The following is a 17,260-nucleotide window of genomic DNA, read 5'->3' as shown; positions in this document are numbered from 1 at the left end:
TCACAAAATGTTAAATGCATTTACATGATTAAATGTATAAGTTGGAAGACCGTTAACCCCTCCAGGTTCCTGTTCTTAGTTGACAGTAATTTTGTGATGTTTTTGTTGACAGAGTTTCTTTGAAAGTCACCACGCACCAGCCGCCGAGCGCACGGTACAGCAGTGCTGTGAGAACATTCTCCTGAATGCTGCCTGGCTCAAGAGGGATGCAGATGATATCCACCAGTACATGTTGCAGAGGAAAACACCCCCTGTCTGACCTCTGAACTTTGACCCCTTCCTGACCTACACACTCCAAAATGAGCATCATCTGGCTATCTTCAGAAAAAACAGAAATTAATACAAAACTGCAACTTCATCTTAAGAATAACCCTAGAGATAAAGAGAAGGACACTAGGAAGCAAGACTTAAGAAGTTATTCACTCATTAATAGTGGTGTAATTCCCCATTCTGCCAGTGGAAGGCACAATATCACCCATAGAGAGCTGTGACTGAAATGGAAGAGATTCTCCATGTGTTATTATATGGGCTGGTAATGCATGTACACACATTGTTCCTTCAGTATGGCACTCCTCACACACAGTGGTATTATAAGTTAATCATGAAATATCTGTCTACCTTTTTGTTCCCCCAATAGAAAACAAAAGCATGATGTTGATATGCTCAGTTTTAAGTTTGTTGGGACTCCTTCCCTTTTATTAGTAATGGCTATTATGCATTTTATCCCGAATCCGCTGCATTGTGACTGGGCAGAATGGGGGTTATAAGTTGAGATGCACTGGTAACAGAATGGACTCTATGGTAACGGCTCTGAATTCCATCGTTACTAACGGTTAGGACAGAAGCAGCATAAGCATGGTACTGTGTGTATATTGTATATGGCAAGCATTAGTTCTGAGACATTCAATTAATCTAAAATGTTATTTTATATATATATACTGTATGTATGTGTGTGTGTGTGTGTGTGTATGTATGTCTATATATATATATATATATATATATATATATATATATATATATATATATATACACACACACACACATGCATGCATACATACACATGCACTTGATCTGATATTTGCCCTTGTCTCCTGTATGTCAAAATCACCTGTTCTACAGCACACTTCCAGTGGTTCATCCAAAAATTAGATTAAATTTAGAAAAAAAGTGAAAGAATGGAAATCTAAAATACACAGAAAGGCTTCAATGTCATTAGCATCTGTCATAATAATGCAAAGCTGTTTAGAAATTTTATAAGATGTATTTAATGATTTTACTGTTGTGGAAAGCACACTTGAATGGCATTTGGGCTGTATCTAATCTGGGCTCACAGAATCATGATTCAACCTGGTATCAAACTCGGAGGCCTTAAATTGGTAAACCTGATTTGTGTAAGCGATTGTTCAATGGCATGGTTACTGTTGATGAGATGCACAGAGCTGGCTCGTTAGGTGAAATCATGATCATCAAATTCTGTCTCTGAATCTTTCCCTGAAATGTGGTTTTGTTTAAAAAATTCAATTGATGTTCATTAAAGAAGATGAGAAAAAATATGGACAGAAAATGTATTGTGAGAACAGTATGCATGATGATGTGTGACTGTTCATGCTCTTACATATTTTGTGTGGATTTTTAAACTAGTCAAATTAATGTACCCTAAATGTAAATTATGCTATTGTGCTGGTTCACACAGTATATTCAACAATATAAATACCACTTTATGAATACAAATATAAAAAGTGATTTCAATTAATGTAACATAGGATGAAAAATAAGGACTTTAGCACAGAGATGGGAGCTACTGTAATTATGATGAATGGACAAAAGGCAGGCAGAAGCTTGCATGTCTGGTTGAGTCAGAACTTAATCATCGGTAATAGTCATAATAAGACTTTACATTTTCATAATATCATAAACCTTGTGCAATGGACTATTTGTGTATCATTGTAAATTTTAGACAGGTAGGTGCATATTCAAGCATAACATTTGCTAGTAGCTTAACAAATCTGGATGATAAAGGTGAACAGCCATTTTATTTATTTATATATATATACACACACATTAGTGGCCAAAAGTTTGGAATAATGTACAGATTTTGCTCATATGAAAAGTACTTGGTACTTTTATTCACCAAAGTGTCATTTAACTGATCACAATATACAGTCAGGACATTAATAACATGAAGAATGACTTTTACAATTTGAAAAAATAAAATCAGAACTTCTTAAACGTCAAAGAGTTCTCATCAAAAAATCCTCCATGTGCAGCAATGACAGCTTTGCAGATCCTTGGCATTCCAGCTGTCAGTATTTGCACCCCACACTTCCTGTCTTGTTGCTGATCCCACAAAAGTTTAATGGGTTTATGATCCATAACACTCTTTTCCAATTATCTGTTGTTCAATGAATGTGTTTCTTTGCCCACTCTAAATTTTTTGTTTTTGTGTTTCAAAAGTGGCTTTTTTTTTTTTAGATCTTCCCATAATTCTCTTGCACCCCGAGTCTTCTCTTTACTGTTGTACATGAAACTGGTGTTGAGCGGGTAAAATTCAATGAAGTTGTCAGCTGAGGACATGTGAGGCGTTTATTTCTCAAATTAGAGACTCTGATGTACATATCCTCTTGTTTATTTGTACATCTGGCCTTCCACATCTCTTCCTGTGCTTGTTAGAGCCAGTTGTCCTTTGTCTTTGAAGAATGTAGTGTACACATTTGTATGAAATATATGTATTTATTTTTTGCCAATTTCAAGCATTGTATAGCCTTCATTCCGCAAATCAATGATTGACTGACGAATTTCTAGAGAAAGCGGTTTCTTTTTTCTGGACATTTTTGACCTAAAATTGACCGTAAGACATGTCAGTCTATTGCATACTGTGGCAACTCAAAATCAAACACAAAGACAATGTTAAGCTTCATTTAACAAACCAAATATATTTCAGCTGTGTTTGATATAATGGCAAGTGATTTTCTAGTACCAAATTAGCAATTTAGAATGATTACTCAATGATAATGTGTTGAGTGATGGCTGCTTGAAATGGGGCCTGTCTAGATTTTATCAAATATAATTTTTTTCAAATAGTGATGGTGCATTTTTTATTTATTTTTTACATCAGTAATGTCCTGACTATGCTTTGTGTTCAGTTGAATGCCACTTTAATGAATTAAAGGACCAATTTCCGTTGAAACAGCAATATATGTATATATTGCGGTTTCGTGCGCAGAACTGAAAAAGCATGTGCGAGCAAGGAGTCCTACATACCTGCTGTCTCTGTTACACCAGTTCTGTCGGGAGGAATGGGACAAAATTCCAGCAACTTATTGTGAGAAGCTTGTGGAAAGCTCCCCAAAATATTTGACCCAAATTAAACAATTTAAAGGCAATGCTACCAAATACTAACAATGTGTATGTAAACTTCTGACCCACTGGAATGTGATGAAAGAAATAAAAGCTGAAATATATCATTCTCTCTAGTGTTATTCTGACATTTCACATTCTTAAAATAAAGTTGTGATCCTAACTGACCTAAGACAGGGAATGTTTTCTACAATTAAATGTCAGGAATTGTGAAAAACTGAGTTTAAATGTATTTGGCTAAGTACAGTGCATCCGGATAGTATTCACAGCGCTTCACTTTTTCCACATTTTGTTATGTTACAGCCTTATTCCAAAATTGATTAAATTCATTATTTTCCTCAAAATTCTACTAACAATACCCCATAATGACAACGTGAAAAAAGTTTGTTTGAAATCTTTGCAAATTTATAAAAAAAGAAAAGAAAAGAAAATAAATCACATGTACATAAGTATTCACAGCCTTTGCTCAATACTTTGTTGAAGCACCTTTGGCACCAATTACAGCCTCAAGTCTTTTTGTGTATGATGACCTATATTTGGGCAGTTTCTCCCATTCTTCTTTGCAGGACCTCTCAAGATCCATCAGGTTGGATGGGAGTGTCTGTGCACAGTAGGGCTGTCAAAATTGCTCAAAAATGACATTCGAATATTCCCTCTAAAAAAAACACATATATTCGAACTATTCGAATATCTGGTTGCGCATTTGGTCAATGACGCGCATTACGTCAATAACAGGACAAATTAATACAAAGAGACATAACTATTTGTATAGGTAGTTTATTTAAGTTTAAACATATTTGACAACGTATTACCTACACAAAAACAAGTAAATCAACTAATGGCCAAGACCTCACTCTCGCTCGCACGCGCAGGCACTCTTTCTCTCTCTCTCGCCCTCACGCTCTCTGCGCATAACGGTTTAAAAGAACAAAAACAATAAACAAATGTTGAGTGCTGATCAAGAGTTTTGTGCAAGCAATATAAGGTCGCGACTCTTGTCCCAAATATAGCAGGCTTCATTCAGTGATTAAAACAAATTATTAACATTAATTGAAGTTTTACAGTATATAGAACCGACATTGAACGCTCCGAGCGAGCTGTGCTGTGGTAAACATGGAACTTTTCCTTGACATGAAACGGTAAATAATCAAACCAGTGGAAGCCTGCAGTGCATGAAACTGCTGTATCTAACCTACCTTATTCATGCAACATCTATTCAGTCAGTACAGTAGCCTTACATTTTAGTCATGTTTCTGTTTAACGTTAAATAAAATGAGGCACACAATTCCGAGAAATGTGACAACAAAGACCCCTCAGGCAGCACGCCCACTCGCAAAGCAGACAGCCGCACATCTGCTACCGCGGGCGCGTTTTTTTTTCCACATTCGAATATTAATTTTCACCTTCGAATTTCTGTTTTTTAAAACTATTCGAATATATATTCGAATTTAGAATATTCGTTGACAGCCCTAGTGCACAGCCATTTTCAGATCTCTCCAGAGATGTTCAATCAGGTTCAAGTCTGGGCTCTAGCTGGGCCACTCAAGAACATTCACAGAGTTGTCCCATAGCCACTCCTTTGTTATCTTGGCTGTGTGCTTAGGGACATTGTCCTATTGGAAGATGAACCATCACCCCAGTCTGAGGTCCAGTGCGCTCTGGAGCAGGTTTTCATCAAGGATGTACATTGCTTCATTCATCTTTCCCTCAATCCTGACTAGTCTCCCAGCTCCTGCCGCTGAAAAACATCCCCAACAAGGCCACCGTGCTCATTGGGACCTTCAGTTCTGCAGACGATTTCTGTAACCTTCCCCACATCTGTGCCTCGATACAATCCTGTCTTGGAGGTCAAAATAATGAAGTTAATCCATTTTGGAATAAGGCTGTAACTTAAAAAATGTGGAAAAATTGAAGCGCTGTGAATACTTTCTGGATGCACTGTATATGTAAACTTCTGACTTCAACTGTATGTATATATATACACACACACACACACGCGCGCGCGCGCACACACACACACACAGAGCAGGGGCTATTTGCTCTACGTGTAAAAAAGTAACAAAAAGCATATTTATTTCACTAAATGCAAATAGCCTTTGATTATGCAAATAGTGGAAGATACTCTTACACCCTTTTTAAATACTAACATTTTGGGGTAGGGGTTGATGTAGGGTGTCTGTGGGACTCCAAATAAACAATAAAAATGCTGCAGTGATTCCTCCAGACAGAACTGGTGTAACTGAGTCAGGTTTGTAGGCCTCCTGGCTCGCACATACTTTTTCAGTTCTGCCCAAAAAGTTTCTGTCGGATTGAGGTCAGGGCTTTGTGATGGCCACTCCAAAACCTTGATGTTGTTGTCCTTAAGACATTTTGCCACAACTTTCTTTGGAGGTATGCTTGGGGTCATTGTCCATTTAGAAGACCCATTTGAGATTTAGCTTCAATATATCCATATCATTTTCCTTCCTCATGATGCCATCTATTTTGAGAAGTGCACCAGTCCTTCTTGCAGCAAAGCACTCCCTCAACATGATGCTTCCACCCCCGTGCTTCACAGTTGGGATGGTGTTCTTCGACTTGCACGCCTCACCATTTTTCCTCTAAAAATAACAATGGTTATTATGGCCAAACAGTTCAATTTTGTTTCATCAGACCAGAGGACATTTCTCCAAAAATTACAATCTTTTTCCCCATGTGGACTTGCAAACTGCAGTCTGGCTTTTTTTCAAGCAAAGAGGCAATATAAGTCCTTTTTTACAGTAAATCAAAGGAAGCAAAGGAAACCACGGCAAATACAATTTTTGCTTACCCATTTGATCCAACATCAAAAGATAAACGTCACCATTAAATTTCCACATCTTTTCAAATTAAGAAAAAAATAAAGACTTACAACAGTCAGAAGAAAGACGATGGCAAATTTTCTGTCATTTTCTCAGCAGCTGAATCCACCTTTTTCCTGAATGCGGAAGTGTTCCACAATTAGACTGTTTTAAATATCTGGTCTTCAGTGTTTTAGTTTTTGCAGTTTTTCCTTGCCATCTCGAGACCAGAAATACAAACCAGGCAATTAGAATTATCATGGCGTTGCCCATGGAATATTTGTTTTAATGTAATAATAATGTTTTATTGAAAGGTTCCACCACATGAATTTGCAGGATGCAGGTTTCAACTTCCAGATAAGAGTCTTTATATCCACTTGAAAATTTTACTCAATCCATTTCCATTTTAACCACTAATTTTCTGTTAGAATTTATACAAGACAATATATATAAACAAATGGTGATGGTCACATACAGTTGTAGTAAGGAGTAACCAAATGTCAAATAAACTTCAACCTTTTTAATTGAAACTAACTTGTTTTTCATCAGATGCATATTATTAAGAGTTGCTCTTTTCATCACATCATGTTAGAAAGCATAACACCATAATAAGAAAAGATGGAAAAACATTTAATCACCTTGGGTAGCAGTGTGCATTACTACAGTTTGCAACCTAGGGTGGGAGTTTAAGTGTTTTGGATCCGTTGTCATCTTGATTCATAAAATCCTTCTCCCACCTCTTCCACACAGTGTACTGAGGACCTAGGTGGTTCTGTACTTCATTGCTTTAAACAACCAATGCTTTTTGCACCCATTCAAAATGAACATACTGTACAACTTGCTGAAACCCACCCTTGACTGGAAACCTCCAAATTGGAGTCAGTACTGATGTAAATATATACTTCCATGGCAGGTATAACAGAACATAAATGATTGGGGCTTAGAGATATTAAGCACTCTCTGACAAATTGTTTTTGGTGCCCACAACATGGATTAAATGTACCAAAACTTTCACACTGTAATCAATGATATGTGATCAAAGAAATTCAGTAGCAAAGCAGCATATCCAAGTTTTAGCACCCAACACCAACCATCTTAACAGGCATATTCAGGAATTGTGGGTCAGGAGCAGTCGTGCAGTTCTACCTGAAATTATCCATCACAGTCTTTGGCCATTTGGCTTCATGCACTTCGTGGTGGCATATTCAACTAGGCACTCAGCAACATCAACTCGCACACAAACCAAATCTCAATTTTTTCACTCAAATTTGCCTGCAGACCATCTAGCGCTTCTTTCGGAGCAGAAACGGCTTCACATGCATGCTGTTCCTGGATCTCAAGAGCTAGCAGTGACAGCGAAGTCTTAATGTTAGTGAAAGCAAAGTAGCAAGGACAAGCCTTCAACTGAGCCTCAAGCCTCTCAATGTTCAGAATCCTCTTACTTTTTGTATCCAACTGTACATGAATTTGAGAGTGAAAAAATCAGAGGAAGTGAAGAGCTGTAGGAGCCTTGACCTTCCAGAAGAGTTTCTCCAGAATGATCTTCTCCATCCTCATCATGTCATGGACAGTGATGCAGTTCTGGATGATCCTGATAAGGTCATTGGCCAAAAGCACATTCCTCTCCTCTTCTTGAGTTTTGCAGTGATGCAGAAGCAGCAAAGACCAACACAAGACAGCTGCTTGGGCTGAATCTTCATAGCAGCCAGGAATCGATCTAGAAGATTCAAAGCAAAGGAGAATGTCTCTGCACAGAAACCAAAGAATCGTGTCAAGGAGAGAAGATCTCTCACTTCAAAATCTCTCAACTTGACGGTCATCCTCCTGAGCCATTATCCTGAGCAGACTCAGAGAATCGGAGTCCACCGAGTTTGGGGTGATATTGGGCCTCTTGGTCCAGAAGAGTTTTGAGCTGGCTGCCCAGGGCAAAGCCACTGCTCCAATAACCTGGTCAGTCATCTCACTGTAGATTTGTTGATTTAATTTTTAAATATTAATATATAAACCTTTAAGTTTTATTTTAGCAAATAAAATACAATATCAAATAAAAAGAAAGAAAGAAAGTTCAATTTAGCAGTGTAAATCTCACAAATTTGTATATATTATATATCGATTGTAAATTTATAACATTATGCTTATTGTTATATTACCCTGGAATTCGTTTAAAAAAAATAATTACCACAGCTGCAAGGGGGTTTCTAGTACAGCTGCTGAGAGAGTGACAGTAAATATTCGCTCATCTTAATCCACCACTCTCTATTAGTTTTTCTTCTGGAAAGTCATTCAAACGAAATAGTTAATTATTTCTATTGGTCTTGGAGCAAATGGGTAAGTTAAAATAATATTTCCTGTGATCTACCATTCACTCCCATTCATCACTGTCAAAGTTCACCTTTTAGTTTGTTTTGTTTTTTGTTGTTGGTTTTTTTGTTTTGTTGATAAAGACAGATGCTGTTGTTCCTCTCCAGAGAATATTTAGCAGAGATGGGCCACTTCTATTAAAATAAATGGGAGAAATTCTGAAAGGCTCAACCAAGGCGCTCTAGCACCCAATGGTCAACGGATGTAGAAAAGAAGTCCCGCCTTTCAAAAAGGAGCCAATCACCTTTTAAAAACAGACATCACCTGTCAATCAACTCTGGAACTCGCATGCGCATTAGCTATACGAGCCGGGAAAATTGCGTTTTTTAAGCGTAATGTGATATAAAAAATCACAATTCATGATAAAAGTATTGTCAGATTGTATTGCTGATTTTAAATATGTCCTTTGATCGTAATCTTGACCAGCCGTTTTGGAGATATTGGTCTTTCTTCATTCAAGTAGATGGTAGGTGCACTGACATGTCTGGAACTAGCCTCCAGTGGCATTCCAAAAATGGCTGACAGTGGACAGACTTGCTAGAAAAGCTTTGGCCTCTCCTTTCCACCGGGAGGCGCTGACGACAGATTCGTGCTTTCTTTGTGATTGTTCAGGCTCACGAAGTAATTGTGAACAAGATGGCGACGTCCATCTGTAGGACGTTGAAATCCACTCATCTAACAACATGTCATAATATTAAGGTATGAAAATATTAAAATCTTAAATTAGTTTATTTAGCTGTTGCGATCATATATTATGGATGTGCAATGGTGCTCGTCTTGACAAAAAGTTAGCAGCATGGATTTAATGACAGCATGCTGAAATTGTACGTTTAAATGCTTCGCTGTTTCTTGTCATTTGTTTTCTTTGTTAAGACTGGATAGGCCAAAAAGAAAGAAAATTAAATGTGGTTTTAATGTTACACCCATATAATGCCGATAATCCCGTGTGCGATCCAGTATGTTGCGCAGCTGCTGGACGTGCGGCTCCCGAGGTGGATAGTGGTTCCGGTCCGCACTAAGAAGCGCTTTTTCATTCCTCCGGCTGTGAACATGAAACAGAAAACACAAGCCGAGCAGGAAGCTAAAGCCCGAGCTGCGGGTGTGGTGGTTCGGCAGCAGTACATGGAGAGAGCCATCAACATATCATGCACAGGTACATGTCAAGCTACATCCTGCTACTGCATGCTAAACTAATTTCAAGCATTAAGAACAAGCCCTTTGATCAAAACGTTTTTAAGATCATTCGAAACATCAATTAAGTCATGTGTCTAGACTTCTGGCTGGCAGTGTATTGAGTTTATCAGTTTTTGTGATATCTTGTCTTTAGTTCATATACATTTTACTGTCAAAAACACTGTATACGGTCACTATGGATTTCTTTTATATATGATTTGTTTCCCAGCGGGAATCTTTGATCCTTACGTTCCTCCTGAAGGAGATGCTCGCCTTTCCACACTGTCCAAAGAAGGTCTGAAACAGCGCACCGAGCAGCTCCGTCAGAGTGCAGCTTCACAGCTGGCGTAAGCACCATCAATTGATCTCTCTGATTTATAACCTCATGCATAAAGTGTAATGCAACAAAATTATTTTAATAAAGGGATCATTTTGATTTTCATCAGGATTCGTAAAATAAAAGACCACGACCCAGAGTTCTCCACAAAAGAGTTCCCATCTAGAGCACAGGAGATTTTCATCGAGGCTCATGCAGCACTCACACAGTAAGAAAGCAATTCAGAAATGTATAAACTAGTGCAGAGATTTGCTTTTGCATCTACAGTGATGGCTTCATATTTATATTGCACTTGTTTGTCATTATACTTTTCTTTTTTTAAGTCATCTTGGACCTGCACTAAAACCTTCAAATTCATATAGTTTTCAGTTACCAATACCATTGTAGAAATTGACTATTTACAGTGAGCCATGATTCATTTCATCCATGGCAGTCATTGAGATTAATGATGCATTCACGTCTTGTTGGAACTACCATACCATTCTGTAGAACAAAAATATATTTTATTTGTATAGCGCTTTTCATAGCAGTTTCAAAGCAGCTTTACAGAAAATCATGCATTAACAAAAACAAAAACATTTAACTGTAATATCTATTATGTCTTGCAGTTATTATTGTGTAGTTTGATTAAATATGATCGTAAATTGTGTATAGAAATTAAATAATAAGCTTTGAACAAGCTGAAGGCAACTCTGGCAAGGAACATAAAAATATAATGCCAATATTAGTTATTTGTGTGCAGTGCAATTCATGGTTTTCCATTTGTAAATTAAGCAAGCATTAAGCTCAATTGTGAGTTGAAGGATAAATTAGGTATATGCCTGTCTAAATAGCTGAGTCTTAAGTCTAGACTTAAACTGTGTTAGGGAGACTATTCCATAGTTTAGGAGCCAAATACGAAAAGGATCTTCCTCCTTTTGTGGATTTTGATATTCTTGGAATTATTAACAAGCCAGAATTTTGCGATCGTAATGAACGTGATGTAATATGGCGTGTCAGAAGATCACTTAAGTACTGCGGATCTAGACCATTCAAAGCTTTGTATGTAGTTAACTGAATTTTTAATTTAATATGAAATTTAACATGTAGCCAATGTAACGACGATAAAATTGGGCAAATATGATCATATTTTTTGGTTCTAGTCAGCACTCTGGCAGCTTAATTTTGAACCAATTGAAGTTTATTTATTGATCTTGCAGTACATCCTCCCAGTAATGCATTACAATAATCTAGTCTTGAGGTTATGAATGCATAATTAATTTTTCGGCATCAGCAACAGAGGTGTGGATATCAAGAGTGCTAGAGAAAACTGTATTTATATAAGTTCTTCTAGACCTTTTGGCTTACTGAGAATGTGAGACCATCCTGGAAGATTATTTTTAAAGCTATCATTAGTGGTATAAAGAATAATTCTACCTGAACAATAGCGTGGTGCCGATTGAGTGACCGCTGATCAAAACAAACAAGAGACGTGGTAATGATCTGAGATGTCATCACTCTGCGGTAGAATTTCTATAGTATCAACATCAACTCCAAATTACAGAATTCAATCTAGCGTATGATTATGGTGATGAGTTAGTCCTGTCATGGAGAGTTGAGAATATTGATAAATGCTAATTCCAGTGTGTCATTTTCATTATCAGTGTGAATGTTGAAGTCCCCAACCATTAAAGCTCTATCTACATTAATTACTAGATCAGATCTCACAAACTCACAAAGGAAACCAGAGTAAGGTCCGGGTGATCTATACACTGTAGCAAGGTCAAAAGATGACAGAGATTTTTTTATTTATTTCTAATGGTGTCACATTGATCATTATTAGTTCAAAAGACTTAAACTTATATCCTGTTCTCTGAGTTACACCAAAAACTTCACTGTAAATTTTAGCAACACCTCCTCGATCCTTCAGACAGGGCTCATCTTTATAACCTGGGGGTGTAGATTCATTTAAACTAATATATTCATCCAGTTTAAGCAAGGTTTCAGTCAAACAGAGCACATCCAATCTATGATCTGTAATAATTTAATTTACAAATAGTGCTTTAATAGAAAGATATCTAATGTTAAGTAGCCATACCTTTTAATATGATGTTTATCTTCATTTATTTATTATTATAATTGAAGTTTGACCTTAATAAAAAAAATTCTAAATGATTTAAAGTTTTGTAGTTCGGGGAACAGACACATTCTCTATGTGATATTTAGGTGATGCAGTCTTTGTGTGTTGTAGTTTATGTGACCTACAGTATGTGATGTCTCAAGGCAGCTAGTTCACACACCTCTTTAACATTATCTCTAGTGATCTCTGACTGGCGAAGCCGGACATCATTAGTGCCGACATGAATAACAATTTTTGAAAATCTACATTTAGCATTAGCCAGCACTTGTATATTTGATCTGATGTCAGACACCCGAGCCCCCGAAATGCATTTAACAACGTTGGCTGGAGTCTCTAATTCCACATTCCTTACAAAAGAATCACCAATTATTTTGGCTCTTTCAACATGATTATCAGTGGGTGCACACTAATTGGGGAGAATTGATTGGAAACTCTAACAGGAATGGGCGAGTGGTGTTGCTTTGCTGAGCGAGTATGCCGTCGGGACGTTACCCAATCACCTTGCCACGGGGGCTCTTCAGCCAAAACCAAATTGTGTGTGTTTGTTGCTGTATCTATCAGCTTTTCTTTCTCACTGTCCTACACTAGCGTTCGGATGCATGTCTCTAACTCTTTAAACTTCTTCGTCAGCCTGAATAATTCCTTTATCACACATTTATCTCACTTATTTATCACACATAAATCCCTCACTGCTGATGGAAGAAGCTGTAGTAAACATATGTCACGCAATGCAGGAGGAAATAACATGAGAGGATGCCATGATTTACCGCAGTTGTTTGTTGTTCTTGAGCGGCAAGGGTAATGTAATAATCTGCGTAAAACACAGTGATTAAGTCGAGATGTGAGGTGTAGACAAGGAGAAAAAAGAAAGAAAAAAAGGAGAGAAATGGGGGTGCATGGTATAATACACACAGATGAAACAGTAGAAAACTGGAAAACCCTGAAGCACGTGGTAAAATGGCAAAGGATAAAATGATGAACGAATAAGCAATGCCAAGCAGGCTAGCAAGCTACAAACACTCATGCAGCATGCCATCAGCAACAGGAAGTGACATCACTCCCACATAAAATCCACATAAAGGGAGCATAAAAGTAATCTATAAGACTCCAGTGGTTAAATCCTTGTGTTCAGACATGATATGATAGGTGTGAGTGAGAAACAGATCAATATTTAAGTTTGTTTTTTTTAATGTTTTTTAGCATAAATTCTCCTCCCTGCCCAGTAGGGGACGATATGAATCAAGAATGTGAATCGCATAAAACACAAGAAGAAGAATGAGAAAGTGAAAATTAAGTGGAGATTGACTGAGCAGGGAGGATAATCTATAGTAAAAATTGACATAAATATTGATCTGTTTCTTACCCACATCTATCATATCACATCAGAAGAAATTGCTTAAACTACCAGAAATGTCTGGAGTACTTTTATGTTGCCCTTATGTGGATTTTGGATCTTCAAAATTTTGGTTATTACTATATATACACACACACCTAAAGGATTATTAGGAACACCATACTAATACTGTGTTTGAGCCCCTTTCGCCTTCAGAACTGCCTTAATTCTACGTGGCATTGATTCAACAAGGTTCTGAAAGCATTCTTTAGAAATGTTGGCCCATATTGATAGGATAGCATCTTGCAGTTGATGGAGATTTGTGGGATGCACATCCAGGGCACGAAGCTCCTGTTCCACCACATCCCAACGATGCTCTATTGGGTTGAGATCTGGTGACTGTGGGGGCCATTTTAGTACAGTGAACTCATTGTCATGTTCAAGAAACCAATTTGAAATGATTCAAGCTTTGTGACATGGTGCATTATCCTGCTGGAAGTAGCCATCAGAGGATGGGTACATGGTGGCCATAAAGGGATGGACATGGTCAGAAACAATGCTCAGGTAGGCCGTGGCATTTAAACGATGCCCAATTGGCACTAAGGGGCCTAAAGTGTGCCAAGAAAACATCCCCCACACCATTACACCACCACCACCAGCCTGCACAGTGGTAACAAGGCATGATTGATCCATGTTCTCATTCTGTTTACGCCAAATTCTGACTCTACCATCTGAATGTCTCAACAGAAATCGAGACTCATCAGAACAGGCAACATTTTTCCAGTCTTCAACTGTCCAATTTTGGTGAGCTCTTGCAAATTGTAGCCTCTTTTTCCTATTTGTAGTGGAGATGAGTGGTACCTGGTGGGGTCTTCTGCTGTTGTAGCCCATCCTCCTCAAGGTTGTGCGTGTTGTGGCTTCACAAATGCTTTGCTGCATACCTCGGTTGTAACGAGTGGTTATTTCAGGCAAAGTTGCTCTTCTATCAGCTTGAATCTGTCGGCCCATTCTCCTCTGACCTCTAGCATCAACAAGGCATTTTCGCCCACAGGACTGCCGCATACTGGATGTTTTTCCCTTTTCACACCATTCTTTGTAAACCCTAGAAATGGTTGTGGGTGAAAATCCCAGTAACTAAGCAGATTGTGAAATACTCAGACCGGCCCGTCTGGCACCAACAACCATGCCACGCTCAAAATTGCTTAAATCACCTTTCTTTCCCATTCTGACATTCAGTTTGGAGTTCAGGAGATTGTCTTGACCAGGACCACACCCCTAAATGCATTGAAGCAACTGCCATGTTGATTGGTTGATTAGATAATTGCATTAATGAGAAATTGAACAGGTGTTCCTAATAATCCTTTAGGTGAGTGTATATATATACTGTATAATTATTATACAGTATATTACTCGAGCCTTCAACTTATATAGTAGGTAATGCTTTTATAAATATTTTTACCAAATTTCAAATCATTTATTGAGTAAAACATTTTTAATGAGGGAAAGCTTACACTCAAAAATTAAAATTCTGTCATTATTTTCTCACACATGCCATTCCAAAGCTGTCTGACTATCTTTCTTCTACAGAACACAATAGGAGGAATTATAAAGGATGTTCTTTTCTCTAATATTCAATAGAATGGCAGTTGATACTGACTCTGATAGTGAGCTTAAAAAATTAGTAGAAATAGTCCATGTGACTCATGTTTCACATTCGAAGTCTTCTGAAGGCATGCTATAGTTTTTGGTGAGAAGCCACCATAAAATGTAAGTTATTTTACAGTAAAAATCTACTTTTGCCATGGCTCTCCTTTGCACTTTCATAAGTGTTCAGAAAAGCTTGTGAATTCTATGAATTTTCAGCTTTGAGAGAACCACTCCTTTAAAGACTGTAGATTTGGTCTTAAATATGATCTGTATATGCTTCCCAGGTTTAACAAGGAAAATCTTCATTCTTTGGTGACAGAGAGGTGTTACCCAGTAAGTAAATCTTTCAAATTTCAAACTCATTGTTTTCCCATAAAGATAAAAAGCTATCAACCTTCTCTCAAACGACAATGTATCTATTCAGTCATCTGACCAGTGTGTGCCGCGTGTTTTGTAGGAGATGGTTCGGGGAAACCGCTATAAGACTCTGCGCTGGCGCTTCATTGAGTCACTGGAACCACCACGGGTGGTTCATGCACGATGTCCTGACATGATCAGCAAGGGTAACCTGTATGCTCAGGTGACTCTCCGCATGCACTCCAGACAGGTGAGGGAGCAAACAGCAGTGTGCAAAATTGTAATTTTATGGATGTAACCCGAGTTTATGTTTATAATACCTGCTATTAAAAAGTTCATTGATCAATTTTTTTTCTTATGCCATCTGGTCTTGCCATCTCAGACATTGGCAATCTATGACCGCTTTGGTCGGTTGATGCTTGGGGATGAGGAGGAACCCAGGGATGTCCTGGAATACCTGGTGCTAGAGAGGCATCTGGTCAACCCTTATGGGCGCTGGAGACTTCACGGCAAGATTGTTCCAGCATGGGCTCCACCAAAAGATGCCATTATTAAGGTCAGAGTATTTATGCTTTCTATAATAATGGTCATTTAGATTTTAGTATAAAATTCTGCCATATTGCTCCATCAAAAGATCCTATTTTAACGACAGAATGGTTTCTATATTATTGTTTTTATTTGAAACTTTTTGTCTCATTGCTAGGATGCAGTCTGTTTTCTGTGGTCTCATTTTACTTGCAGAACCCAACTCCTAAAATTCTGCCTTTTTTATTTCAACAGACTGTAATGATTCCTGGCCCTAAGCTCAAGCCCGAGGAAGAGTTTGAGGATCTGAATTACCAGGTACCAAAGCCCAAGGCAGTGCAGTGGTACAAGTAATTCTGAATGGTGGTGCCTTGTTCTGCCCCAGCAAATGTCCGTTCTGTACAGACTGATTCAAAATGTTCATCATCTTCCTAAATAAATGTTTGCTGTATTTATGCAATTTTGGGTTGTTGCTTTTCCTCACCTTTTTATGTTATGTTTTTACTTCTTGATGGCTCAAAATTCACAGGGACATGCACAAGGACTGTATATTTGTTAAATACAGTGATTTAACACACACATACATTGATCACACATGAAACTTGATTAAAAGCTACTTTGTGTGGTTGAAAAGTTTATTTCAGAATGATCATTTGACAGATTTTCAAGAATATAAAAATAAAATGTTGCATTTATTTCACATTGACTTAAGTTAATGGAAACTTCTTTTGGCTACTATTGAAAATCGACTGTTCTCATACAAAAATGTTCCCTCATACAAAAAGACAGTTTAATTTTCCTGGTTGGGAAGTTACTGTAACACTGCAAGTACATTTAAAATTACAGAAATAAGCTAAACAATCTAACTCTAGCGAAAATTATAAGTGCATTTCCATAGTACTAATAGTGCTAATTTCTGTCATGACTGTTTAGAATAAAGCATGTAAATGGGTTCAGTTGTAACAACCTAAACATGCAGACTGAAAGATTAATTTAGTAACTTTCAAGGAGTTTTTTCCACATGTATTCACGCACGAGTGGACTTCAAAACAGAATTCTAAAAAGCAAAAAGAATATGTAATTAATGCCATTTTTATATCAAATATATTTACTTAATATGAATTGGTTAGACTTCCATCATATTTCATTATAGATCAAGAGTACTTTTCATTGGAACAAGATTACAGACATTTTTAACAAACATGTTATAATGTAATTAATTAAATGCATAA

General features: G+C 37.5%; 2 protein-coding genes and 1 pseudogene across 2 annotated transcripts in view; 2 read left to right on the top strand and 1 right to left on the bottom strand.

Moving 5' to 3' along the window:
* npepps (aminopeptidase puromycin sensitive) overlaps window positions 1-3,445 on the top strand; it is a 28,342-nt gene extending 24,897 nt beyond the window's left edge. The window contains exon 23 of the mRNA XM_052111609.1: window positions 113-3,445. Within this exon, the coding sequence (XP_051967569.1) occupies window positions 113-259 (147 nt within the window). The 3' untranslated portion in view covers window positions 260-3,445. The remainder of the gene's footprint in view (window positions 1-112) is intronic.
* Window positions 3,446-7,284: 3,839 nt separating this feature from the next.
* On the bottom strand, window positions 7,285-8,135 carry LOC127632703 (cyclin-G1-like; annotated as a pseudogene).
* Window positions 8,136-9,158: 1,023 nt separating this feature from the next.
* mrpl45 (mitochondrial ribosomal protein L45) lies at window positions 9,159-16,853 on the top strand. The gene is made up of 8 exons (XM_052111810.1): window positions 9,159-9,236; window positions 9,495-9,690; window positions 9,940-10,057; window positions 10,157-10,255; window positions 15,431-15,479; window positions 15,604-15,753; window positions 15,886-16,059; window positions 16,284-16,853. Exons 1-8 carry the CDS (start codon window positions 9,174-9,176, stop codon window positions 16,380-16,382), a joined length of 948 nt encoding a protein of 315 aa, XP_051967770.1. The 5' UTR covers window positions 9,159-9,173; the 3' UTR covers window positions 16,383-16,853.
* Window positions 16,854-17,260: the final 407 nt, after the last annotated feature.

Source organism: Xyrauchen texanus, chromosome 39 (assembly GCF_025860055.1).
Source record: "Xyrauchen texanus isolate HMW12.3.18 chromosome 39, RBS_HiC_50CHRs, whole genome shotgun sequence".
NCBI lineage: Eukaryota > Metazoa > Chordata > Actinopteri > Cypriniformes > Catostomidae > Xyrauchen > Xyrauchen texanus.
The sequence above is the reverse complement of the archived record's forward strand: the minus strand, read 5'-3'. Positions and strand labels throughout refer to the sequence as shown.